This window comes from Ovis canadensis, chromosome 2, assembly GCF_042477335.2.
Source record: "Ovis canadensis isolate MfBH-ARS-UI-01 breed Bighorn chromosome 2, ARS-UI_OviCan_v2, whole genome shotgun sequence".
NCBI lineage: Eukaryota > Metazoa > Chordata > Mammalia > Artiodactyla > Bovidae > Ovis > Ovis canadensis.
In genome coordinates this window covers 247,302,301-247,329,053 of record NC_091246.1, presented here as the reverse complement: position 1 = coordinate 247,329,053, position 26,753 = coordinate 247,302,301, and the positions used below count along the sequence as shown (strand labels likewise).

At 54.1% G+C, this 26,753-nt stretch overlaps 1 protein-coding gene across 2 annotated transcripts in view; it reads right to left on the bottom strand.

Moving 5' to 3' along the window:
• RUNX3 (RUNX family transcription factor 3) overlaps positions 1-26,753 on the bottom strand; it is a 67,502-nt gene that overhangs the window by 18,278 nt on the left and 22,471 nt on the right. For both annotated transcript variants that reach the window (XM_069575020.1, XM_069575019.1), the window contains 3 exons: positions 14,215-14,501; positions 12,128-12,284; positions 1,452-1,556 (listed from right to left, as the gene is read on the bottom strand). In XM_069575020.1, the coding sequence (XP_069431121.1) occupies positions 1,452-1,556; positions 12,128-12,284; positions 14,215-14,501 (549 nt within the window). The remainder of the gene's footprint in view (positions 1-1,451; positions 1,557-12,127; positions 12,285-14,214; positions 14,502-26,753) is intronic.

Sequence of the window (26,753 nt, the reverse complement as noted above, 5' to 3'; positions counted from 1 at the left end):
GAGACAAGACTTCTCTTGAGACACAAAGCCCAACGTCACAGTCATGGGCCCATCTACATCTAATCCCTGCAGGAAGGAACCAGCAGGAATTTGGCCAGGGCAGGTGCCAGCTGGGAGGTGAATCACCTGGGCCTGATGACCATGATCAGGAGCCTGGGTGGAGGGGGTTAGAGGAGGTGGCCTTGAGAAGCCTGCAGGGAAACACTTCCAGGGCTGGAAAACCCAGCTCTGAGCCCTTTCCCCGTGGCCAGGTGCTGGTGTGGGCTGGACAGATCAGGGGGCCAGGCCTGATTCCCCCAAAGGGAGAGTGGCCCAGGGCCAGGCCTGGGTGGTCCTCACTGATGTTGCCCTTGCACAGCCATAGCCCCTTCCCAGCCTCCTTCCTCAGGCCCACCCAGGCCTGGAATTGGAACTGAAAGCTATTTCTGGGAAGACAGGGCACCTCCCTACATCTAAGACAGTGTGAGGCCCTGGCCAGGTTCTCAACATCCCCAGGGCTGGATTCCTCCTCCTGGGAACCCAGTGACCCTCTGGTTCAGAATCCCATGAGACAAGAAATGTGAGAGGGTTTTCTCAACTGTAAAGGGCCACAGTGACAGAGAGAAGGACATGGCAACTCTCAATACATCGATCATGCCACAAGTCGGGGCCAGTCCACATAAGAGCTCTGCTCTGAGCTCAGGAAGCAACAATCCAGAGACGACCGGCTACGTCTTTGTTTCATTCATTCCCTCATTCATTCAGCAAACACCGGTCTCTGGCCCACAGTGGCAGCTGCCCCTCCGGTTTCCCTAATCTGAATCTGAAACTCTGGGTCATCCAGCAGGCAGAAGCAACGAAACAGAAACCCTCTTTGATGCTAAAATGCATGGATGCCCTGCTCCCTGCAGAGAATACGTGCTCAATAAACATTTGTGGAATCAGATGTGCATTCCTGATCTCAAGAGGTGGGTCCTGGGGTCAGAGTGTCTGGGCTCCGTGAGACTTGAATCACACACTGAGATTCAAAGGAAGGGTTTCCAAGGAGGGGATGTGGCCTCGCACCCCGAGTAGCACCTGCTTCCCAAGCTCCCTCCCTCCCACGCTGGCAGAGGAAGCTGAGGTGGAGTCAAGGCAACCGGGCCCCACCTCCACCCCAAACACACACCGCCCTCTCTGCAGTCTTTTCCGTCCTTTCCTCTCCACAGTCCCGCGTCGGCCCCTCATGGGCAGTCAACCCTGGGGGTGGCAGGCTGGGGGTCACGCTGATTCCATCACCTCCCCTTTGCAGCGGGGCTTCCTACAGCCCCAGGCTAAGCATTAGCACACAGTGCAGGGAGGCCAGGTGCAGAGCTGAGCAGCAGGACTGCAGTTCCCCACGGCTCCAGGGATTCATTGCCATCCGCCTGACCCTGGTGACCCCGCTGGGCCCTCCTCCCCAGCCCAGTCGGCTCAGTGGCTTTGGCACTTACGTCTAGGCTCCCGGGGTCCATCCACGGTCACTTTGATGGCACGATGGTAGGTGGCCACTTGCGTGGGGTTGGTGAACACGGTGATGGTCAGCGTGAAACTTTTACCTGGGAGGCGGAAATAAAGGCAGGAGGTTGGCACCAGGAAGCTATTCACAACAGCCTGAAGCCCTCCTCTTCCAGGAGGGCCGGGCCTCTCTCCTGTGACCCCGGGGCAGAAGAGAGGACTCTGGGTGAACTTCAAGCTGCTGGGCTTGGCATTCAAGGCCCCCTGGAGGCCTGTTACCCATTTGATCACATTCCCCTTACCCTGCGTTCTGGCCACCCTGGTTTATTTATTCCGTTTTTCGGGCTTTTTGCTATTCCCCCGAGACTCTCAGGATTTTGGGGTGGGGAGCTAGGATAGGTACATGTTTTTTCCTGAAAATAATTCGTAACCTTTAGAGAAAATTTTGAGAATGCAGAAAATATAAAAAAAGAAGAAAAAATCACCCACAGTTCCACTAGCTAGAGAGAAACACTATTAACACTTGAATGTTCTCTCCTGCAACCCTTTTCGGGCGAGTGTATGTTTTTACACAGTTGTAAAAATGACACTAAATATTTCCGTACCATTTTTTTCCTGTTCACTTAACATCACATCATGAGCACTTACATCATTAAAAATTCTTCATAAACTTCATTTTTAATGGCTTCAAAATATTTCCACTCATGGAAGCCTCATCTTTTATTTATCCGTCTCCTTATCTTGGGTATTTATGCTGCTGCTCATTTCTTATTGGCGTGTGCAACTGGGGCTTGAAAAAGGACTGATTTGGGAGCTACAGACATTTCACTTGTAGACACAATCATTATTTCCAGAACTCTGTTCTATTTTTAGATAGACATTTGGCCCCAAATTCTCCATTCAAAATTCCTGAGGAGGGCAAAAAAAACTTTAAAAATCATGATTTTTGTGTTACCGTTTAAAATAAAAGGAAAATGACCTTCTGTTTATAAAAATCTTTGTCTACACCTCTGCTTATTTCCTTAGACTTCGCTTTCACTTTTCACTTTCATGCATTGGAGAAGGACATGGCAACCCACTCCAGTGTTCTTGCCTGGAGAATCCCAGGGACGGGGGAGCCTGGTAGGCTGCCGTCTATGGGGTCGCACAGAGTCGGACACGACTGAAGGGACTTAGCAGCAGCAGCAACAGCAGACTCTAGGCAGCGGTGAGTGATTTCATCTCATCAGAGGGCTGAGATGGATTCAGGGGCACTGATCTCTCCAGTGAGATGACTCTCCAGAGAGAAGCATGGTGATCGTTGTGGGGCCGAGTCTACTGTGATGTGGTCAGCATCTTCAGGACCAAGTCTATCAAGGTGGAAGATCTCTGAAACGCTCTTAACTTCAACACCTTTGTTCTATTATCAGTGAGACCGAAATGTTTTGTTTATCATCTGTCCTCATCCAACACAAATGACTGCTTCACAGTCTTCCCGAGTTTTAAGGTTTTAAACACACACACACACACACCCCACTCTCTAGCAAGCTCCTTAACACTGTCCTCGTCCTGTTTGTGGCAATCGGTCTCCCACTTCACTGGCCCTTACATTTCGCTTTCTGACTCCGGGCTGATTTGCATTTTCAGTTCTGCCTCTTGATTTGTGGCTGCTCCTGTCTTTTCATGTTTGGGGAGGTTTCCCCGTGGAACAAGCAGATAAAGGGTGCCTTCGATCAGTATCATCCTCTCTACCTCCTACGTTGCTCTTTGATTCTTCTAAGGATTTACCGGTTGGCCTGGTAGAAGGTAAAGGTTTTTCCTCAAAGGGCAACCTGATTTTCCCAGCACCTTTTCTGAAGTTGGAGTCTCCCTTCCTGCCCTGCTCTCCATTATCATCAAAGTCTCCACGATATATGAGGTTGGGGGGTGGGGGGGTGCGTAAGGATCACTGATCCCCAAGTCACACTGGCCTCCTTCTGCTCTGCCTCTGAGCACCCCTACCTCCAGTCCCCAGTTATGGGCCTGGGGACTCCCCGAGGGCAGGGGCTGATGGCTCTGTGCACCTGCGTTCCCCCAGGGCTGTCCTCGTACTCTCAACACCCACCCAGGACAGGCAGACCCAATTCCATATGCCCACTTCACAGGTGGAAGACAAACGTTTGAGGGGTGTGTGTTGGGGGGAGGGACCAATAGCCAGCTTGGCATGGCTGGTACTTGATGACCCAGTGATGGGAGTGAAAATTCCAGCCCCAGAAACAGGACAACCCAGCGCAAAAGAAAGCAGCAGAAAAAGGGACAAAACTGTGACATCTGCAGAGACATGGATGGACCTAGAGACTGTCACACGGACCGAAGCAAGTCAGAAAGAGAAAAACAAATAGCGCATATTAGCACATACATGTGAAATCTAGAAAAATGACCCACGTGAACCTATTTGCAAAGCAGACACAGAGACACAGACAAAGAGAACAAATGTATGGACACCACAGGGGAGAGTGGGTGGGATAAAGTGGGAGATTACGACTGGCATATACACACTACTATGTACGAAATAGAGAACAGAATAAGGAGAACCTACTGTACAGACAGGGAACTCTACTCAGTGCTCTGCAGTGACCTAAATGGAAAGGAAATTTTAAAAAAAAAAGAGCAGATATATGTACACATACAGCTGCCTCACTTTGCTCTACGGCAGAAACTAGCACAGCACTGTAAAGCAATAATGCGTGTCAGTCGCTCAGTCACGTCTGACTCTTTGTGACGCCATGGACTGCAGCCCACCAGGCTCCCCGTCCACGGGATCTGTCAGGCAAGAGTACTGGGGTGGGTGGCCATTCTCTTCTCCAGGGGATCTTCCCCACCCAGGGATCGAACCCGGGTCTCCTGCATTGCAGGCAGGTTCTTTACTGTCTGAGTCACCAGTTCAATTGAGTCGCTCAGTCTCGTCCGGCTCTTGGCGAATCCACGAATCACAACCAGGGAAGCCCCTAAAAGCAAAGATACTCAGATAAAAAAAAAAAGAAAGAAAAGAAAACCAGTCAGGCTGCTCGGGCCACACCAACAGGGGCTTCTGAGCCTGGGGGAGAGAGAGAGAGAGAGAGAGAGAGAGAGAGAGAGAGAGAGAGAGGGAGGGAGAGGGAGGGAGAGGGAGAGTGTGTGTGTGTGTGTGTGTGTGTGTGTGACCAACAGGGGCTTCTGAGCCTGGGGGAGAGTGTGTGTGTGTGTGTGTGTGTGTGTGTGTGCGCGCGCTTCTGAGCCTGGGGGAGAGTGTGTGTGTGTGTGTGTGTGTGCGCGCGCTTCTGAGCCTGGGGGAGAGTGTGTGTGTGTGTGTGTGTGTGTGTGTGTGTGTGTGCGCGCTTCTGAGCCTGGGGGAGTGTGCTTGTGTGTGTGTGTGTGTGTGTGTGTGTGCAGACCAACAGGGGCTTCTGAGCCTGGGGGAGAGTGTGTGTGTGTGTGTGTGTGTGTGTGTGTGCGCGCGCTTCTGAGCCTGGGGGAGAGTGTGTGTGTGTGTGTGTGTGTGTGTGCGCGCTTCTGAGCCTGGGGGAGTGTGCTTGTGTGTGTGTGTGTGTGTGTGTGTGTGTGTGCAGACCAACAGTGGCTTCTGAGCCTGGGGGAGAGTGTGTGTGTGTGTGTGTGTGCTTCTGAGCCTGGGGGAGAGTGTGTGCTTGTGTGTGTGTGTGTGTGTGTGCGCAGACCAACAGGGGCTTCTGAGCCTGGGGGAGAGTGAGTGTGTGTGTGTGTGTGTGTGTGCAGACCAACAGGGGCTTCTGAGCCTGGGGGAGTGTATGTGTGTGCTTCTGAGCCTGGAGGAGAGTGTGTGCGTGTGTGTGTGTGTGCAGAGGAAGGGTAGCCGTTTAAATTGACAGGGGCTTCTGAGCCTGGGAGAGTGTGTGTGTGTGTGTGTGTGTGCCATTTAAATTGACAGGGGCTTCTGAGCCTGGGGGAGTGTGTGTGTGTGTGTGTGTGTGCTTCTGAGCCTGGAGGAGTGTGTGTGTGTGTGTGTGTATGTTTGTGTGTGCAGAGGAAGGGTAGCCATTTAAATTGACAGGGGCTTCTGAGCCTGGGAGAGTGCGTGTGTGTGTGTGTGTGTGTGTGCCATTTAAATTGACAGGGGCTTCTGAGCCTGGGAGAGTGTGTGTGTGTGTGTGTGTGTGTGTGCCATTTAAATTGACAGGGGCTTCTGAGCTTGGGAGAGTGTGTGTGTGTGTGTGCCATTTAAATTGACAGGGGCTTCTGAGCCTGGAAGAGTGTGTGTGTGTGTGTGTGTGTGTGCCATTTAAATTGAGGGGCTTCTGAGCCTGTGTGTGTGTGTGTGTGTGTGTGCTTCTGAGCCTGGGGGAGTGTGTGTGTGTGTGCAGACCAACAGGGGCTTCTGAGCCTGGGGGAGTGTGTTTGTGTGTGTGTGTGTATGTGTGTGCGCGCAGAGGAAGGGTAGCCGTTTAAAGTGAGGTATGACTCGAACTGGGGCAGAGAGGGGCCTCTCTGGAGGAACTTTCCAGAACTGGCAGCTGGAGGCAGGGATGGAAATGCACCTGCGTCTGACTTGGCGTCTGGGCCAGAGAAACCAGCCTGGCCCCTCACAGACCACAGGGGCACTTTCCATGGCTTCTGGAAACAGGGCGTGCAGAAAGTCTCTTGGCCTCAGGCTCTCCGCCCACCCCCTCCCAGGGACCCTTCTGCGCCATTACTGCTTCCTCTCATTCTGAGGTGTTCCCTGCTAGACCCTCTCCCCAACCAGTCAGGCACTGTCCCAAGGTCCCTGGGCTTCTGACCCTTCCATCACCTCCCTGGTACCAGGGTGGTTTAGGTGGCCAGTCCAGAGCCGATGGGCTCCGGGGTCCCTGCACTCGCCAGATCACTGTAGCCCTCTGTTTCTAACCTCCTTCCTTCAGGTCGTCACTGAAAAGTCACCTTCCCAGGGAGGCCCTCCCGGGTCACTTCATCTAAAGGAGGCATTTTTACCCTGGCATGCCTCTTAGAATCGACCAGGCCTGATAAGTGGGAGAGAAAAAAAAGAAAAGGACAACATCTGTATCTTCCTTAGCCTCCACCTGAAATGTAGCATCTCTCTGAAGGAGGAACGCAGGCAACAAACCGCAGAGGCATGACAGCAGTCTCCGTGACCTTGTCGCCCACAGATGTCACAGATGTTAACATATCACGTTACAGACAGTGCAGATTTCTTTAAATATCTTTTGTGCTCGTCACAACTTCAAAGTCACAGTCATCATCAAACCCATTGCTAGATCTTGCTATTTAACATGCTAACTAGACAGCATATTTATTACATTAAAAAAAATGTTTTGCTAACTATGTTTTAATATAATTGGCTTTCATCACTATCCTTTGCATTTTATTTCATTTTTTTATGGTCCACCTTCTAAAAAATTTATTTTTAATTAGAGGATAACTGCTTTGCAATATTGTATAAATGTCTGCCATACATCAACATGAATCAGCCGTAGGTTACATATGTGCCCTCCCTCTTGAACTTCCCTCCCACCTCCCACTCCATCCCACCCCTCTAGGTTGAAAAACACTATTCTGAGACTGTTAAAGGGGTTCCTGGAGCGATGAAAGGTTAAGAAGCTCACTCTGAAGCATCACAGACCTTCCCACTCCCACTTGTTAGGCTTGAATTTCCTCGTAAGGCTTATTACTGCTAATAATCCATCTACTTGTTTATTCTGTCTCCCTCTACTAGATGAGACAGTTGAAAGGCATCATCAACTCAATGGACATGAGTGTGAGCAAACTCTGGGAGATAGTGAAGGATACGGAGGCCTGGTGTGCTGCAGTCCATGGGGTCGCAAAGAGCCAGACACGGCTGAGCGACTGAACGACAACTAGATGATACGCTCTGTGGGGGCCAGAGTATCTGTCTTCTTCATCGCTCTGTCCCCAGCCCCTAGGACAGCATCGGGCACATAGCACGTGCCCAGTGAATGTTTGTGAAATGAGAGGGCAGAGGTTACTGCTCCCATTTTACAGATGAGAAAACTGAGGCTCACGGCAGGGCAAAGAGTTGGCCAGGTCACCTGATAATCAAGCAGAATCCGGAAAGGTTAGCACTTACTGGAGCCTGCCCCACCACAATGACCCTAAGCATCTACTCCTTGGGTGTGAGAAACTCCACCCCACTAGGCAGCAAGCCACAGGCCAGCCCTGAGGTCACCAGCCCACCTCAACAGCTTCCTCCCAGTTTCCAGGCCTGACACCACCCTTCCCAGGTACCCACAGAGAGGAGGGAGGGAGGAAGAAGGAGGGGAGGAGCTGGGACCTGGGAGCAGGAGTGGGAGGGGTCAGGTGTCAGGTGCCACAGAAGGCTGCGCCCCCCGCCCCAGAACCAAAGGTCCAAAGGTCGGGGAAGCCAGAGGTGGGGGAAGCCGGCTCCCAGAGCGCCCCTGCCTCTCTCTGTGCCTGGCAGCAAACCCATCCAGCCGTCTCTTAAGGGCAGGAAGCCGAGAGGACCTTGTGCAGGAATCCCAGGCTCACTTGCACATCAAGGTGCAACTCCTGGACTGTGGGCAGGTGGACCTGGAAGTGGGGGGGTGGAGTCCTAGCCTGGAAATTGCTGCACCGTGGGGCTGAGAACAGCCCCCAGACTTCGCCAGAGGACCCGGGTTTCGGTTGCTGAATGCAGCAGCACGTTGTGAGGTCTGGCAGTGTGGTCCTGGGCCAGTCTCTGTCCCTCTAGGCCTGGGTTCCTGTGGAACAAGTCCCCGCCCCTGGGGCTTCATGGACAGGGGAGGACTCATCTCTGGGGGCCTCTGGATTTGTTCAGGATCAACCAAGAAGCCATCTACTCCTCTCTCACCAGTGGTCCCCCCTAAGCCTGTGTCCATAATCACATTCCAAATTTCTCGCCACACACTGAGGTTTCTTTTTAACCGGTTCATGACGGTTCAGTTCTTTTCATCTTCACCTAGTGGCCCCCTCCTCAGTTCAATTCAGTTCAGTCGGTCAGTCGTGTCTGACTCTTTGCGACCCCAGGGACTGCAGCACTCCAGGCCTCCCTGTCCATCACCAACTCCCGAAGTTTACTCAAACTCAGGTCCATTGAGTCAGTGATGCCATCCAACCACCTCATCCCCTGTTGTCCCCTTCTCCTTCTACCTTCAATTTTTTCTAGCATCAGGGTCTTTTCCAATAAGTCAACTCTTCACATGAGGTGGCCAAAGTATTGGAGTTTCAGCTTCAGCATCAGTTCTTCCAATGAATATTCAGGACTCATCTCCTTTAGGATGGACTGATTGGACCTCCTTGCAGTCCCAGGGACTCTCAAGAGTCTTCTCCAACACCACAGTTCAAAAGCATCAATTCTTCAGTGCTCAGCTTTCTTTATAGTTCAACTCTCACATCCATACATGACTATTGGAAAAACCACAGCTTTGACTAGGGGCCATTTTGGGAGTTTATAGTGCGTGGTCCTCAAGAGGTGGGATGTGGTGGGTAGGGGAGATAAAAATGTTGGGCACTGCACAAGGCAATGGATTATTTGCTCTTTCAGTGTGAAAACCAGCTTATAGAGAGTCTCTGAGCCATGAGCCTAACTCAGTTTGACATAAAACAGAAGTTTTTGCACTCTTTTAACAACTATTGAATTTTCCAGGAAAGAAGATAGTTCTTAATTGTTTCAAAAAAATTTTGCTCAGAGTTTTGCCAAAAATTTCTCACAGCTTCAGCAAATCGTGTCCCTGGCGATGGTGCCACATTCAGACTGAGTCGCACGCACCTGGCCTGTAGGGCTGGGGTCACAGGGCTTCCTCTGGAGGTGCAAACATCCATCCACCCCACAGTGTCTGTCAGCTCCAACATTTACATATTCAAATAGATACATCGTGATAAGTTACTTTTCCTTTTTCTCTCCATTCGAGTTATGGAATTCTATCGATTTTGAGCATGCACGTAGGTGGACAGGTTATGATGATATCATGCACGTTTCAACCGTAGGATGGTAGAGGACATGTTGCAAAAATCTTCTGTAAGAAGGGGTGCTGCGTCCGGCAGGGCGGGGACGTCAGCCCTAATCACTGCAGAATGACTTGGTTTCCTTCCCTTTCTTCTCTTGGTTTACACTTTCAGGTTTATCATGAGAGCTCTGTGGTAGTTCTGTGTATATGTCTTGCACGGAAATCTCTTTCTTAGAATTAAGGCAGGATCAAGGGATAAAAAGCAAGGAGTTGAACAGAAGTTTCCATTTGGCTTCTTAAGTTCTGGCAGAAGTCAGAGAGCCAGGGAAAGGCTTGGAGTCCCAAACCCCAGGCTGTCCTGATTCCTCACTGGCCCAAACTGTCTGTGTCAACCACCGATGTGTTCCTGGGAGGGAATTTCCCAATGGGCAGGCTGGGTGCAGCAGAGGTGTGGCTGCATGCCACAGGACCCCTGTGTCCTCCTTCCTCACTGCCAGCCGCCTCCACTTCTCCCACTCAACAATTCACACCTTCTGGTTTTCCCCCACCCCCGCCCAAACCACACCATAATCAGAGAATCAGTGACTGTCACCACTCAAAGGGACTTCAAAGGTCTCCTCCAGTCCCAGGCACTTGAAGTAACACAATCTCTAACTGTATCCCGTTCTCAGTAGGTGCCAACCGATACACTGGTTCCAGTTTCCTTAATGCTCAAAGAAATCCCACAAGGGAGGTACGAGTATTGCCCCATTTTACAGATGAGGAAACAACAGAGACACACAGAGGTTAGTAAGCCATTTGCCCAGTGTCATCCAGCGAGTCACCGGCAGAGCTGGGACTGGATCCGGGTTGGCTGGTCACAGAGCCCAGGCTGTCTGATGAGCCTCCAAGGTCTGAAAGGCTCATCGAGTTCCATGGGCATCAGAACATCCACTCAGGCCTCTTCTGCCTCCTATGACCACTGAGACTGGAGAGAGAATGGAGTTTGTAAACTCCACCTCCTGCACCTCCCAGAGCCAGGATCCCAGCCTCCCTCCCCAGTGCCTGCTCCCAGAGCGCACGGCTGAATGATGCTTTGGAAACCTAGCTCCCTCTCTATGGGCCTTGCGGGGTGGGTGCAGGTCTGTAGGTATAAATACTACCAAGAAATCACTTTCAGTGGCAGGGACGGCCAGGTGAGGTCTCAGGAACACACAGAATAACCAACTTGTCACTTTCCAGGAGAGGAAGTAGGGAGAACCACCCTGATGCTTCGCTGGGCTCCCAGCATTGACCACCCCTTCTGCGGCAGCTCCAGGAGGCCTCCACCGCCACTGGCGGACCCGGCCACCACCTGAGATCCAACCGCATCCAACCGCATCCTAGCGAGCCCCCCGCCGACCAGTGGCGCGACTCTCCACTTGGGGCTGGGGCTGGGATTAAGTTGCAAAAGGCTTGAGAGATTGGGAATGACAAAGGGGGCTTGGAGACTAATTAGGAGCAGCAATGAAAGCTTAATTCATAAAAGCAAACATTTTCCATCCATCAACCTGCAACCAGTTAAGGGCAACGTTTGAAAGAAATCTGTGCGTGGGGAAGGGAGCCAACAGGAACAGGAAATGTTTGAAAGAATGTAAACTATTTCAGTTTCATAAAAAAGTAACAAGTAAACAGTTATTACATGCAAATAATGCCCTGGTTTTAATTAATGCTGAAAAGTCAAAATATGTTTGACATTTGTATGTATACATGGAATGGCTGGAGAGGAAAAAATGGTGCCCAGATGCCCGTTTCCGAGCTGGGCTGGCGGCTCAGAGGGAACTAAAACCTTAAGAAGGTCTTGTTTATTGGTGTTGAAAAGTACAATTCTGCCTCAGCCTCTGTGGAGACTGGAAGCAGAGGGAACCTAGCTAGCTTTCTTAACAAGCTGGAGGGGTCGGCTGGTTGCCTGGAAAGGACACTCCCGGCTTTTAGCTTTTCGGCAGCCTGGTCTTAAAGGGCCAGCAAGCCCTTAAGTCTCCATTTCGCCTAGCCCGGGTTCTAGGATTTCTCAATCCAGAAGTGATGATGGGGTTTCAGGTCCCAGCCGCCTCCCACTTGATAGCCCCTGGTGGCAGCCACAGTGGTGTCTGGTCCTGCCTTCCCTCACAATGCCCCAGGAAGGTCAGATAGGCAGGCTGGCACACCAGCCTTGTTTCTAGAGTGGGAGATGGCAGCCTTCAAGCTCTGCTTTCCAGCACCCAGCATCCTGCCCTGCATTCGTTTTTTTTTTTTCTTTTCTAAACCACCTTAAGGTTCAAAGGGGCTGGCGAAACTGTGGCTTCGGGAGACCACAGTTGGGGAAAGGCAGCCTCAAAGTGTGGGGGAGACTCCACCCCAGTGGAGAGAGTGGTTGGGGTGTTCGGGGCCCCAAAGACCAAGGATTTGTCTAAACCAGCTTCTAAGTAAGGCCCCGCACGGTAAAGACCCACGAGGCCCCATTTTGAGCTTGTTGGTCCACGACCTCCCAGCATCTTTTGTGAGGCTGAGGTGCTTAATCGGGAAAGAGGGGAGATGCGGAAGGTTTCACAAGTTAGTAAACCCCAGAAATGGGAAGAAAATTGTGTCTTTTCTGGCCAAGGACCCTAACTTTCTCCATGTCCTCAAAAGCGTCTGAAACACCTTAAGAGGTTCCAAACTGCTGTTTTGGACGGAGCTGGGCCTGGAGACCTGCTTCAAGGGCTTCTGCAAGGACCCCAAAACCTCGTTCTCAGCTTACTTCCCTGCACCTCTGCCATCGCCAAAGTCGCCCTTCCGCTCACCTCGCCCACTGCGGCCCACGAAGCGGAGGTCGTTGAACCTGGCCACCTGGTTCTTCATGACGGCCGACGCGTTGCGCAGCTCAGCAGAGTAGTTCTCATCGTTGCCCGCCATCACCGTCACCACCGTTCCATCTGGCACGTCCCCCAGCGCCACCACCTGAGGGCATGGGGGCAGCGGGACAGCTTAGGCAGGTAGGGGAGGCCAGCGAAAGAAGGGGAGGGGCAGGGTCAGCAGCTCTCCTACGCGGACCAGGCGCAATGCGGATTTTTCAAATGCGGGGGTGGAGAAGAGGCTTAAAAACAATAGACGCTTGCGCCCCCACCACCAATACCACAAAAATCAGAAGGCAAAAATCTCTACTTTCCACACCCAAATCCTACATCAACTGGTTAAGTCACGTCCTGAAGAATTGATCCTTTCAATGCAATGAAACCTAAGCGAAAGCGGGGAATGAACACAGCCACTATGTCCTGGGGTGCAGTTCCTCTCTTTCCTTCGGCTTGAGCAAAAGAGGAATCAACACGCTCCTAGCAACCGAGTCTCTGAGTGAAAATATTATCAACAACAATAACGGGACTGCTCCCCCACATTCAATTAATGCAAGAGCCCTTTGGGGTATGAAATGGGGCCCTGAAATGCGGCCCAGGCCCAGTTTATCTGCCTCTGCAGAGCCTGAATTCGTTATGCAGGGAAAATGCAAAACGCAAAACAAACTGCTGTTTTGAGAGGGGCTGCCCAGAACCCCCCTTTAAAATGAGAGAGGGGCTTCTGATAGCAGGAGGATGCACCTGCTGGGGAATTACAAAATGAAGGTGGCGATGCCCCCCTAATACAGTTTTCCCCACCCCCAGCCCCAAGGAACGTGGAGAGGCAGATGCCTTTTGCAAAGGAAATCAGACTGCAAAGGCAGTCACAGCCATTTAAACGTGGCCACCGCGTGCAGGGACTAGGGATCCAGATGGTAAAAATTTCAAGGAGAAAATGTTTGGGGTCTGATTAAAAAGGCCAGATTTCCTGTCAACATCCTGTCTTCTTTTAATTTCAAAGATTCCTTTTAAGCTCCAAGTGACAGTAAAACCTCCGTTCTGAGGATTAAAGTCACACGGGCCTCCCCCTCCCCCTCCTCCCCGGGAGATTTTCCCCACTGGTATTTTAAGATGTCACCCGGGAGACCTCAAAGAGCCACTCATCCCTTTTTCCAATTTGGAGTCGTCTTAATGGGACCGACGACGGCCTCGGCTTCCAGGAGCCGCTGTTTGCAGCCACCTCGGGCACCCGCCACCCCCAGCCGATGGCCCTTCCTGCGTTGCCCTTTCTCACGGCAGCTGTGAGAGGTTTAGGGGAAAACCAAGGCGTTTTCGTTTCATCTCGCTGCCCCCTTAAAAAAAATGAAAATGAAACAGTCGCCTACTCCCCAGCGAAGAGAAAAAAGCTCCTCGGGATGGCTACCAGGGGCTGCCAGGGGTGGGAGCGCACCCCCCGCCCCAATCGCGGTCTGACATTCGGGATCCCGGCCAGCAATCCTTTAGGGTTCAGGGCCCCCCATCCCAGCCTGGAGCCTCCTGGTGTGAAATTTCAGAAGCCAGGGGTTGACGGTGTGAGCAGGAAGTGTTTTCTGAGAGCCGTGCAGGAGGAGGGGTGCGGGCAGCGGAGGGTAGGCCCTCTCCCACCCTCCGCACCCCGCCTCCGGGGTCCTCGCCCGGATCCCAGGGCTCCTCTCTGCCCCGCTCGCTGCCCGCAGGGCTGTATCCGAGGGATCCGGCTGGGGAAGAGCGAAACCCCATCTGCTCGTTTCCGCATCAACGGTCTCTCTGCAGGGCCCCTCTTCTCCACCCCAAGACCGAAGGTGGCAAAGCCCTTAAAAAGTTACCCGTGCCGGGTGCATTCTAGAGTGTACGCCCAAGTCCCCGGGTGGAGCGCGCAAAAGCTCCGGGGGGCCCGGCGGCTGGGCTCTCACCGCGGGGGTCCCTCGGGCGCCTCCCTTCCCCTCCCTTTTCCGGGGCTTTGGCTCCTGCAGCGGAGACGCCCGGAGCCGCCTGGCCGGTGTCCTCCCGTCCGGGGGTGGGGGGCCTCCCCCCGCACTCACCTTGAAGGCGACGGGCAGCGTCTTGTTGCAACGCCAGTGCGAGGGCAGTACGGAGCAGAGGAAGTTGGGGCTGTCTGTGCGCACGAGCTCGCCCGCGTGGTCCGCCAGCACGTCCACCATCGAGCGCACCTCGGGTCGGGCGCGCCCGCCGGGGCCCACGGCCGCCTGCGCGGTCAGCGCGCCGCTGTTCTCGCCCATCTTGCCGCCGCCGCCGCCGCCGCCGCCGCCGCCGCCGCCGCAGGGGAAGGCCGTGGAGGGAGGTGTGAAGCGGCGGCTGGTGCTCGGGTCTACAGGAATACGCATAACAGCGGCCGTCAGGGCGCCGGGCGGGCGGCGGCGGCGGCTCGGCTCCCCCGGGGGCGGCCGGCGCGGGCGCCTCTCCTCCGCCGCCGCTGCTGCTGCTGCCGCTGCGAGAAGCGGGAAAGCAGAAGCGGCCGGGCTGGGGCCTCAAGGCGCCGGGGCGTGGGGTGGGGTGGGGTGGGGTGGGGTGGGGTGGGGTGGCGGGGGGCGGCGTCCGGAGACGCCCGCCGCGAGGCCTCACCGCCCCCCCGACGGCCGCGCCGCTGGCCGGGCCCGCTAGTCCCGCATCTTGGGCGTGTAGCGCGGCGGGCGTGTAGCGCGGCCCGCGTGCGGCGGCTCCTCGCGGCGGTCCCGGCGGCCTCGCTCAGGCTGCGGCGGAGCCCGCCGCCCGCAGCCCGCTCGCGGCCGCCCCACCAACTGGGCGGCCGCAGCCCCAGAACAAAATCCTCGAGAACCGAGTGGCCGCGCCGCCGCCGCCTCGGCTCGCGCGGGGTTAGTACCCCCGGGGGCCCGCGAGGGCGGGGCCGGCCCGAGCGACGCGTCGCGCAGCCAATGGGAGCCCCCATCGCGGGCACCTCGGCTGCGCTCGCCTGGGAGGAACGGGGGCCGCCGAAGGCCGCCCAACGGGGAGGGGCGGAAGGCTCCGCCCGGGGAGGGCGCCTGGGGTCCGGGCTGGGTCCCCCGACTCCCTGCGCGACAACCCTGGGCTCCTCCAGAGTTCTGGGGAGCTGGAGCCGAGGCTGAGAATTTGTTTAAAACGTCTAGTCCTTCCAGCCGCCACCCCCCCCCACCCCCACCTCCAGCTTCTTCGGGTGCCCTTCCTGGCCGCCGGCAGCCAGGCCTCCCCAGCTCCAGCTGCTTTCGGCCTGTGAAGCTTGCACCCCCCACCCCCCAGATGGGGACTGTACGGGGCGGGGGGCCCTCAAGGCCGGTAACACCAAGCGGGTAGCGGCCCCAGAGTGCCTTTTCCCTGCCCCTACATGTCCCGCAAATTATTTTGACCCCAAGACGAGATGACCGCACACGAGATGACGCTCACCAGCCAGAGGCCTCTGCAGCACCGAGCCCTGCGCAACTTTCCTCCCGGCCCGGGGCCAGAGAGAAGGGTGTCCCCTCCGTGCCCGCATCGGCGTGGGGGCAAGCAACACCATTCCTCTCCGCTCTCCCCTCCAAAAATGACTTTCAGGATCGCGCAGGCCTCGCTGCGTCGTCGGCCTATGGCTCTTTGAAAAACACGACGGTGCCTGAAAAACGCGAGCGTTTCCACTCCCCCATCGCTCCCCCAACCCCCGAGCCCCAACCCCCCGCGGGCATGTAAACGCCATCCTGCTTCGTAGGAGAGGACCAGAGTTCGTGATGAGAAAGAAACCGTGCAGAGAACGCGCGGGAAAGGCTGCAAAGGATAAGGGCCCCGGCTTCCAAAGCAGGGAATTTTCATCCACCCGGTGGATGCAAACTGGCCCACGCGGGTCCACGCCCACGTCTTCCCGGGCAGTGCGCTCTGGCCCTGCGGCAGGAACGCAGACATCTCTTTCTGCTTGCCGGCCCGGCTCATTCTCCCCTTCTCCCCTCTCCCGACCGCGTGGCCCATCCGCTCCCGGAGGCAAAACAGGCCTCTTAACGCCTGGATAGCGGGCCTAGGGACAAGCTACACAGAGGAGGAGGACTGGAAAGATCAAGTCCCATTGCTCTGGATTATCGCCCCAGATGGACCCCCTGGAGTCTGGGAAACGAACGCGTGCAGAATCTGCCCGCCGTTTTGGAGATCGGGTTGGATATTCGTTGTTCCCGGCCTTGGACAGGTGCAAAACGACGGATTCCAAACCTCGGGAGCGGAGAAGCATAGGATTCGATGGCGGCAGCAAGATCTCGCCCTGGATCTGACCCATCGCGGGCTGCTTAGTCTTTGCCAAACGAAATCAAGCCCTGTATGGGGTCTAGGATGGACCGGCCCTGACCCAACCTCGACCACCTGGAGAGGTGGTCCCCAGCCCTGTCAGCCTCACACCAGGCCCCTCAGACCATTTAGAGAGCGGGGACAATGAAGGTCCCTCGCTGGACCTTTTTACAGAGCCTGCACGTCGGAGATGCAGATCGCCAGGAGGGGCCTGCACACTCTGGGGAGTGCTGGCACTGGCTGCAGACCTGGAGGAAAGTGAGGTACAGGGGCCTTGGGACGTCGGACCTCTGGGAGCTTCCCGCTGCAAAGGCCCGCCTTGTCTTGTCCAGGTAGGGCCTGGGGCCAGGAAGGGCGGGTGACTCTGTGCTGCCCCAGAGCGGTTTTGGGGGTCAGGACCTGCTGCATCTGGGGTTTGTAAATTCGATTTGTTGGGTGGTTTTGGTTTGCAGCAGTGCCCTTCCTGGTCTCTCCGCCTGATTTCTCCCTCTCGTCCGTCCTATGGCCGGTTTACAAATGGGTTTCCTGAGGATAGGACTCCTGTGGGTCCTGGCACCTGGCCACAAGTGCCCGCACGGCTCCAGCCCAAGAGAAAGGCGCTTGCTGCCGGTGGGCGCCAGAACCAGGGAACCTGGGTTTGTAGACACTTGGGTCCCCAGCCTGAGGTCGCCGGGGCCGCGGGGCAAGGAGCAGTCCCGGGACCCACCGCTAGTTGACGCTTGCACTCTGCCAGCCGCTGAGGTTCTGGGCACAGATGTGCACCAGGCGCCACCGGCCAGCTCCTACAAGCCACCCTCCCGCCCAATTCCTCACCATCTGTGCGGCCACATATCGGACAAACCAGTGGCTTTGTGGTAGATCGAAGGCTGCCCTCCCCGCCCCCCATGGACGTGGACGCTCTGTGCCTTATCTCAGACCCCGGAGGGTCCAGCACCCTCTGACCCCCTGCAGAACGTTCTCTCTGGTAGATGTGTGCAGTCTTGTCCTGTTCTGGGGAACCCGGGGGGAGGAGCACACACAGAGAAATAGACCAGCTCGGTCCCAATTTCAACCTAAGACCAACCCGTTTTTGTCCCCACCCCAGACGGACAGACCTAGCATCACACCTCTCTCTCCTCTCCCCACCCCGTCTCTCCCCATTTTCAAAAGACAGTTTCGATTGGAAATCTACTTTCCCCCTTGGGGCCCACAGATATCTCTCCCTTCCCCATCTTGTGTGGACAGGGATCCCTTCTTCTTCTCTGGGACCCATCGACAGCCACTCTCGAATAGCCCCCATCTAAGGGCATGCCAGGTTGTCTGCAACAGGGAGAGGAAGCCAGGAGGTCTGGACCTACCTTGGCCCAGAGCTGGGTAAAGAGAAACACAGCCTGGGACCTTGCAGAAACTGGGTTCTGGGAGACACTCCTTCCGCCAGGGGGAGGGAGTCAGAATGATCCCATGGTGGGCGCCGCGCTCCTGCTGCTAGAGGGTGCTTAGGAGGGCGCTTCAGCTGCATTCCTGGTAGTGAGGTGCCTGCACGTGTCTCCCCTCCCATCAGAGAGCTTCTAAGAGCGAGTCTGATTTCCAGGGAGTCACGATGCCTGAGGAGGGGTGAGGATCCCCCGTCTGTGGCAGGTAGTGGACATAGATGCTCTGGAAAACCTTCTTCTAAGAGGTCCATTGGCTGTGGAAGGAGCTTGGGTCTGCGGTTTCCCTGCCTGAGTTTTTCCATCACCTACCGTGATCTGGGGTAAATTGCTTAAAACTCTCCGAGCCTCATCTGTTTCTTCTGTGAAGTGGGAGTAATAACAGTGGTCTCTTAGAATCGTGCATAAGGTGTTTGGCACACGTCTGGCACGTAGGTGGTGCTCCGTCCATGCGAGCTGGTACTGTTATGCTCAAAAATAAGTCCTGATCACCCGTTGTCCAGGGACTTTGGCAAGTCCCTTCCTCTCTCTGGGCCTCACATTTTCCGTTTGTGAAATATCCAGTCCTCACATTTAAAGCTTGCCCGAGTCAGAGCCTGGTCCATGGCGGTCCTGTCCCGGATGGTTCTCCTGGAGGTGGTGGTGGGGTCCCTTGGGGAGCTAAGGACTCTGTGACCTGCCTCCAGGCAGAGGCAGCTTGCAGGAGGGTTTTCAGCCACCACCAGAGGACTACCCTGCCTTGATCTTGAGGACTCACCTTCCCCTGGGCTCTCAGACGCTCCTTCGGGAAACCCACTGGTCCCGCTCCCTACCTCCCCCCAGGCAGACACTTTCCTAACTTGAAACTTCCCTTAGCCCCCTCTCCCTCCCCGGGAGGTGGTTGTTCCCTTTATTCCCTGGAGCCTCTCGCAGGAGCCCTAGTCCAGTGAATAACACAGAGGACAATCAGCTAGAAGCTAATGATTTCTCCCAGCCTGGCTTCCACACCCCAACTCCAGAGGGACCCATGAGGAAACCTGTTTCATGCCTTGTGCCCTGGAACTCCAGGAGGAACATTCCTGTCCCTCGCTTTGCCTCAGTCTCCTCTACTGTGAACGGAGGTTGTTCTGATGGTTCCACACCTGAAGGGGAGGGGTATTGTGCTTCACCACATCAGATATACCATCAGTTGTTCTATGTGCAAGAATAAGAAAGCAAATGCTGTTAATTAAACTAGGGCTTGTCTGCATCCTTATTTCAGATATACGCATTTACACATATGTAAGTTTTATTACTAATATATATGCTATATGGTGGTGGAGGTAGCTCAGTCGTATCCGACTCTTGCGACCCCATGAACTGTAGCCTGCCAGGTTCCTCTGTCCATGGGGTTTCTCAGGCAGGAACGCTGGAGTGGGTTGCCATTTCCTGTTCCAGGGGATCTTCCCAATCCAAGGATCGAACCCACAGCTCTTGCATTGCAGGCGGATTCTTTACCACTGAGCCACCAGGGAAGGCCCTGTATATGATACATATGTATTATATATTAAAATGTGTGTGTGTTTAGTCTCTCAGTCATGTCCAAATCTTTGCGACCCCATGGACTGGAGCCGCCAGGCTCCTGTGTCCGTGGGGATTCTCCCGGCGAGAATACTGGAGTGGGTTGCCATGCCCTCCTCCAGGGGATCTTCCCAACCTAGGGACCAAAACCAGGTCTCCCGCATCGCAGGTGGATTCTTTACTGTCTGAGCCACCAGGGAATATTAATATTTATATGATAAAATATACATATATAATTAGTGAGAAAGGGCCATGAAAGACAATAGCGTGGCTGAAGGGTTGTCGCCCTCAGGGCAGGGAGCCTTCACCCTAGAGAATCCAGCTCTGAGGCCACCCGCCCTAGGCAGCCTTTCAGGAAGGCTCCTGCTGCTAGGACTGGAGGAGGAAGACAGGCGTCTTCTCAAACTGTAGACTGTTTTCTTTCGGAAAGGGCCGGACTCCAGAGAGGAGGGGGAGGGAGCTGGAGAGAAGATGGCAGGTAGGACACAGCTAGAGGCTTTGCCGTTGGCTGGTTGGACTTTTGCGCAGGGCCTGCGCCTCTCTGAACCTTGGTCCCCTGGATGGTAAAGCGGGAAACCAGTAACAGCCATGTTAGCAGAGGTGTTCCCACGTACCGGCACTGTGTTTGGGCTTGATGTGGTCCTTCAACCCTCAATTGTGTGTGGTAGGTGTCAACGCAAGTTTAAATGAAAAGGAACATTGCCCAAGGTTTTCTGGGCTAAAGAGGACCAGAACCAGATTAAAAGCTCAATCTGACTCAAAATTTGGGGAGGAGGCACCCCAAATGGTGGTGTACATTCCTTGCCTCCCCCCTCCGACCTTGCACTGGTTAAATGAGGAAATGGGAAGAGCCCCACATAGGGGTGGATACTGAAAGACCTCAATACCGTTAACTGCAAAAGGGCGGGGGGCCTAGAGGCAATGACAGCTGTTAAATAGCTGTGGACTGGGAAATGAGCAGACCCTTTGGACTCAGGGAAGGGGCTGCGGGAGTTGTCCACTGAGGCCCACCCACTGCCCACTCTCCTTTCACCTCGGAACCAATCCACCTGCGAGGAGGCTGACTCAGCTATAGTCCCCAATTTACAGATAGGAACGATGGAGGTCCAGAATGGGGAGAGACTTAACCCATGTCACCGAAGAAGAAGAAGAGAGACTCGGCAAGGCCGGGGGCAGCACGGCGTGGCCCCCAAAATGGGGTGGCCTGACTTCCGCCCACCCTGCTGGAACCTCGCAGGTGGAACCCTGGGCCAGGACCACACTGCACCCCACCCCACCCCCACCTCCCAGGTGGTTTTGACCCCTTGCTCCAGGAGAAATGCCATGCTTCCCTGCAGGGATGCCCATGGCATCTGGATGCCCAGATTCCAAAAGGGAGAGGGTGGAAGGAGGGCAGGGTGTTGGTCTCAACACGAGCCTGGCCAGAGGAGAGGAGGTGGCCCCATCAGTGGCCAGGGAAGTGTGTTCTGGCTCCGGCTCCCACCCCTGGATCTGGTCTTCCTGCCACCCTCCTTGTTGCTCTCTTTGGTCACCTGTTGCTGTTGTTTAATCGCTCAGTTGTGTCCGACTCTTTGCAACCCCCATGGACTGTAGCCCGCCAGGTTCCGCTGTCCGTGGGATTTTCCAGGCAGGAATACTGGAGTGGGTTGCCATGCCCTCCTCCAGGGGATCTTCCCGACCTGGGGATCAAACCCCTGTTTCTTGCACTGGCAGGCAGATTTTTTAGGGCTGAACTTCCCGCCAGGGAAGCCCATGGTCATCTATAAAGCAGAAATAATTCTGGCAGAGCTCTTTGGTCTATGATGAATAATTACCCTAATTGATTAGTCTCCTGCCGTGTGCTGGGGGTGCTACCTCAGTTATCACTAACCCTCATGATGCTTCTGCAGGGTTGAGATTTTGTCTTCTCCATTTTACAGATGGGGCAGTTGAGGTTCAGACAGTAAATAACTTATTTCCTCTGGGTCTCAGAACCTGAGAGGTTCAAACAAGAAGGTCTTGAGGGCCCTTCTTTGTTGTTGTTTTTGTGAGATCTTAGTTCCCTGACCGGGGATCGAACCCGAGGCCACTGCCAAGTCCTAACCACTAGACTGCAGGGAAGTCCTTCAAAGACCCTTCTTCTAACATGACTTCTTGGTGCAGAGCTAGGCTCTGTCTCCCCTCCGCTGGCTGGTCACAGGGCCTTCCTCCATCCACGCAATGGGTGGGTGCCAAACGACCCTCTATTGCACCCATCAAATCAGAGGACTCTTCTGTTGGGGGCAGAGGAGATCCCGGTATCTTGCAGCCCAAGTGGGCTTCCGGGAAGAGCATGGCCTTCCCCTAGTCCCAGCATAGGACTTCAGCTCTGGCAGTCATGGAGGGAAAGGGCTCTCTGAGTGGCTGTTTCCTCTTGCAGACTAGGAGAAAGATAGGAGAGTTTCCAGGTTCAACATGTCTCCAAACCTTAAGCAGGTGGCAAGAATGGGATTCCAAGAAATCGGCATGCCAAACCAATTTGGGGGATAGGATTGCAACCACACGATTACATTTCTGAGCATTATTCATCATTACTGATGGCAGGTAAGTTCATCCATGCCTCCCAGTACTTTTATGGGAGAGGTACAGTTATCACCCCCTTTTACGGGTGAGAAAACCAAAGACAGAGAGGCTAAGTAAGTTGCCCAAGAACACACAGCTGGGAAACTGTGGCGCTCAGATTCCAACCAGGCAGACTGGCTGCAGAGCCCACGTTCCTGACTACCACACTCTGTTCTCATGGACCAGAATCAGATGCTTGAAGTTACAGTCATGGAATAGAATTAGAATCCTGGCAGGAAAATTGTGGGCAGGATTCAGGATTTTATAATGTCAGACTCCACAGGGTTCTGAGATAGCATATCCAAATCTCCCGTTTATCAAGGGGTGGAACCAAGGCCTTGGGAGGGGAAGGGTCTCGCTCAAGGTCACAGCCTAGGCCAAGGGCAGAGCCTTGGACCCCCTCTCACCGCTGCCCAGTGACTCTGGTCCAGGGTAGTTTCCCCTCCACGGCAGGCCCTCCTCGCTGCCCCCCGCCTCCCTGCCCACCCAGTGGCTCCCGGGCCCAGCCAGTCCCATTAGGGATTTTCCACCTCCCCAAAAAGGTTCTAATGACTGTCAGTCCTTGTGAAGCCTTAATTAATCTCAGAGGCCGATGGCTCTGAGGAGACCAGGGGCTTTGGCCTTACGCAGATGAAGATTACGGCTCCATTTCATGTGGTGGTGGAGGAACGCCTCAGACATTCCTGCCAGCAATAAAAGCCACATGGCTTTCCAGCGTTGCCCTTGGAAAAGGAAAAAAAAAGAAAAAGCGCAGCTCTTTGCGGAAAGAAATCAGCTATGCGCTGTATGCATGGCATGAGATAAAAACGGGGTAGGACGAGGTGGAGAACAGTTGGTCTTTCATGCCGCCTCCGACAGCCACCGAGCGTGGCCGGGCCCAGTGGTCGTGATCCCAGCTGCAGCCCCGGGGAGAGGGGGTGGCCCTCCGCTTGCTGGTGGAAGCCGGGGTGTCAGGGCCTCAGCCCCTCAACCTGAACCGAGTCTGAGCCATGCCAGATGTCCCCACAGACGGGGCCAGCTTCCCGGGCCCATGAGCCGTGCAGTCGCCCAGACCTTACCCTTGGCTTCTGCTCTGCCATCCCTGCCTTGACATTTCTTCATTACTTTTTGAACAAGGGGGCCTGTATTTTCATTTTGCAACGATATGACCGGTCCTGCGCAACAGGTCCTCCCATTAGCCAATTGCCACAGGTCCCCTGGCCCCTTGCATGGGTCCAGGCCCAGGGAGAGTGTTTTCTGAGCACCTACATTGTCTGAGATGAACTTCAGAACAACTTTCTGATTTCGGCACATGTGGAAAACTGAGGCTCAGAGAGGTTTCCATGCAGCTAGGAATCCTAGACAGGGAATCAGGTCCCTCTGACACCAAAGCCAGTGTCTGAACCGCTCCCCATTCTGCGGTCCTTTATGTTCACCATGCCCAGTGGGGACGGTGTTGCATATGGGCAGGTTTTTTTATTCTCCCAAAACGAAGGGATAACTGAGGCCAGACCAGTGAAGGGACTCATGGTCATACCCAGTCAGTGGGGAGTGGAGCACTCTCTCCCAGGCTGGGTAGCAGTGGGCCTGTGCCTAGATCCATAGGACTTGGTGGGGGCGGGTGTCCCAGTTTTATAGCTGTTTGTTCCACTTTTAAATTTATTAGGTCTTCTGTGTGGGTCATTGCCTTAAGTCTGGCCTGGGATGTAGTGGGAGCCCTAGCCCCAGCTTTCCCTTCTAAACATCTGGAAGTCCTTCTTTGTCCACTCTTTCATGTTCCAGGTTTCCTCTGCTGCCCTCATCGATTGGGGAAGCAGTTGTGCCTTGCACCTTTATAAATTCAAACCAGTCCTCCGTGAATCAGAAAGTTGGGGCTGAATGGAGCCTAACTGTGGTCATGACTTATGACCTGGCTCTAGCCCCTTATTCCTTGCTGGTGTTCCCAGGCAAGTTCCTTCCCTCTCTGGGCCTCCAACAAACCCCACCAGGGAGAGAAATGCATTGGCACACGCTTAATCCCCAGGAGGACTGTCCATCTTCAATGTTCTAGAATTCCATATTAATCTGGAACTGGGAGCACTGAAGCCCAGGCAAGGTCAGGGACTTGTTCAAGGTTACACAGGCAGCTGGACCCAACTTTGAGGCACTGGGAGGAGCTGAGGTCTGGCTATGGAAGTTTCTATTTGTTCTTAGTCTAGGGGCATTGACTCTCTAGGTGGTTTGTGAGCCCAGAGCTTTCAGACACATCCCCAGTATCTGCTAACCTCCTTCCCAGAACGAGATTTTCCTCGGGAGGTAGAGAGTTCCCCATTGTGGGAGGTATTCAAGTTGAGGTCAGGATATTGTAGTGGGAATACAAGTGTTGGATGGGACTGGAAGCTGGACGATGTGCCAGTGTCCAGCCTAGATTGGCTCATAGTAAGCACTTATTGAACAAACGAGAGAATGAAACCAAAGTTTCACGTGTGACCTGACAGTTAGTGACACAGTGCCTACCAACTCTGAGTTCTCGCCTTGGCATTTTTACCTGCTAATGTGTGACCTTAGCCTCAGTCTCCTCATCTGTAAAATGGGGAGAATTGACCATCTTCTCAGGTGGCACAGTGGTAAAGAAATCGCCTGCTAGTGCAGGAAATGCAAAAGATACAGGCTTGATCCCTGGGTTGGGAAGATCCCTAGAGGAGGAAATGGCAACCTGCTCCAATATTATTGCCTGAAACATTCCATGGGCAGATGAGCCTGGCTGGCTACAGTCCAGCAGGGGTTGCAAAGAGTCAGACATGACTGAGCACACAGGCTGACCATCTTCCATGGTTTCCCCACAAGTAAACTTTAGTAGCTCAACGGCTCACATCCTTTACTTCTGCCTTTCAGTTTATTCCAAAGTATCTCCACATAAATGGAAAATGACATCGAAAGCAAAAAGCGTATAAACAAGATGATGGTTAACGCAAAGACCAGGAGAGTGGGTCCTCCATCTGACCTTGGCAGCAGGGAAGGAGGAGGGATGTGACTGGGGAGGGGGTGTTGGTGGGAGCCCTAAGGTCCACTTGGTGGGGTTTCTAAAAAGATGAGCGGTAGGTTTAAGGGTCTCTATTTTATTATTATAACTTAAATAATATTTATATATACCCCCTGTTACTATATTATGCAGTAAAGAACAGCAAAAGATAAAAAATATTTAAAAAGCTCTCCCTCCCTGAAACTTCTGAAAAAAGAATAGACAAAAATGCTTAAATTTGCATAGAGTTGCAGAATTGCCCATGGTGCATCAAAATTGGGACATGTTTATTCTTGGCGAAATCACTGTTTCAACCAGATTGTCCTGTCCACCAGCTCACTCAGCTGAACTATCTGGTGGCCTTACGCCATCCTCATCATGACAACCCCACCATGCTGAGAATTTCAGTGTTTCTAGCCCCTGCTAAGCACGGTCCCTACCAAGCTCATTAGACCTTACCAGTAGCCCTCCAGGTACCTGTCATTGGGCATTCTTTACAGGTGAGGGACTGAAGTGCATTGAATAAGTCTCCTGGAGCCGGTTAGGAAGGGGTGGAGCTGGGATTTGAACCAAGGTCTACTGATGCTGAAATCGTGCATTGCTGTATGCAGCAGCCTCATCCCAGGGGCCAGGCCCCTCTTTTACAATAACTAATGCTATTCACACTTTACATGTATCATGTCATTTATCCTCATGACCACCTCATGTGTTGCATGCACAGGGGCTAAGTTGCTCCAGTGTGTCAGACTCTTTGCGACCCCATGGACTGTAGCCCACTCGGCTCCTCTGTCCGCGGGATTCTCCAGGCAAGAATACTGGAGTGGTTGCCATGCTCTCCTCCAGGGGATCTTCCCGACCCAGGGATTGAACCTGGGGCTCTATGTCTTCTGCGTTGGCAGGCAGATTCTTTACCATTAGCGCCACCTAGGAAGCCCACCTTGTGTGTTCATCTCAGTTCAGTTCAGTCGCTCAGTCATGTCCGACTCTTTGCGACCCCATGAATTGCAGCACGCCAGGCCTCACTGTCCATCACCAACTTCCAGAGTTCACTCAGACTCACGTCCATCGACTCGGGGATGCCATCCAGCCATCTCATTCTCTGTCGTCCCCTTCTCCTCCTGCCCCCAATCCCTCCCAGCATCAGAGTCTTTCAATGAGTCAACTCTTCACATGAGGTGGCCAAAGTACTGGAGTTTCAGCTGTAGCATCATTCCTTCCAAAGAACACCGAGGACTGATCTCCTTCAGAATGGACTGGTTGGATCTCCTTGCAGTGGGTAACCTTATTATTACTTCCATTATACCACTAGGAAAACTGAGGCACAGAAAGGTTAATAACTGGCTCCAGTTCACACCCTGGGTGAAGGTCAGAGCTGAGCTTTTTGAACCTTGGCAACCTGAGCTGCCCTGCCTGTCCGGCTCTGTGTGACCCTATGGACTGCAGCCCGCCAGGCTCCTCTGTCCATGGGATTCTCCAGGCAAGAATACTGGAGTGGGTAGCCATTCCCCCCTCCAGGGGATCTTCCTGACCCAGGGATCGAACCCATGTCTCCTGCGTCTCCAGCACTGCAGGCAGGTTGTTTACCACTGAGCTACCTGGGAAGCCCAGAGTGACACCAGTAACGTGTGGCGAGCAGTGTTCTGCCCCTCCTCGCCTAGCAGGCCTGTGGCCCTTGGGGCGGGGCTGAGGATAAAGGCAGTGCCAAACAGAGACTAGAGCAAGCTCATGAATTCCCACCTGGCATGTCTGCACCACAGGCTCAGACACTGGGCACTCTTTGTCGTTTGCTGTTGGCGTGAATTTGTCACTGGCAAGAAGGTGATGTTCATCACTT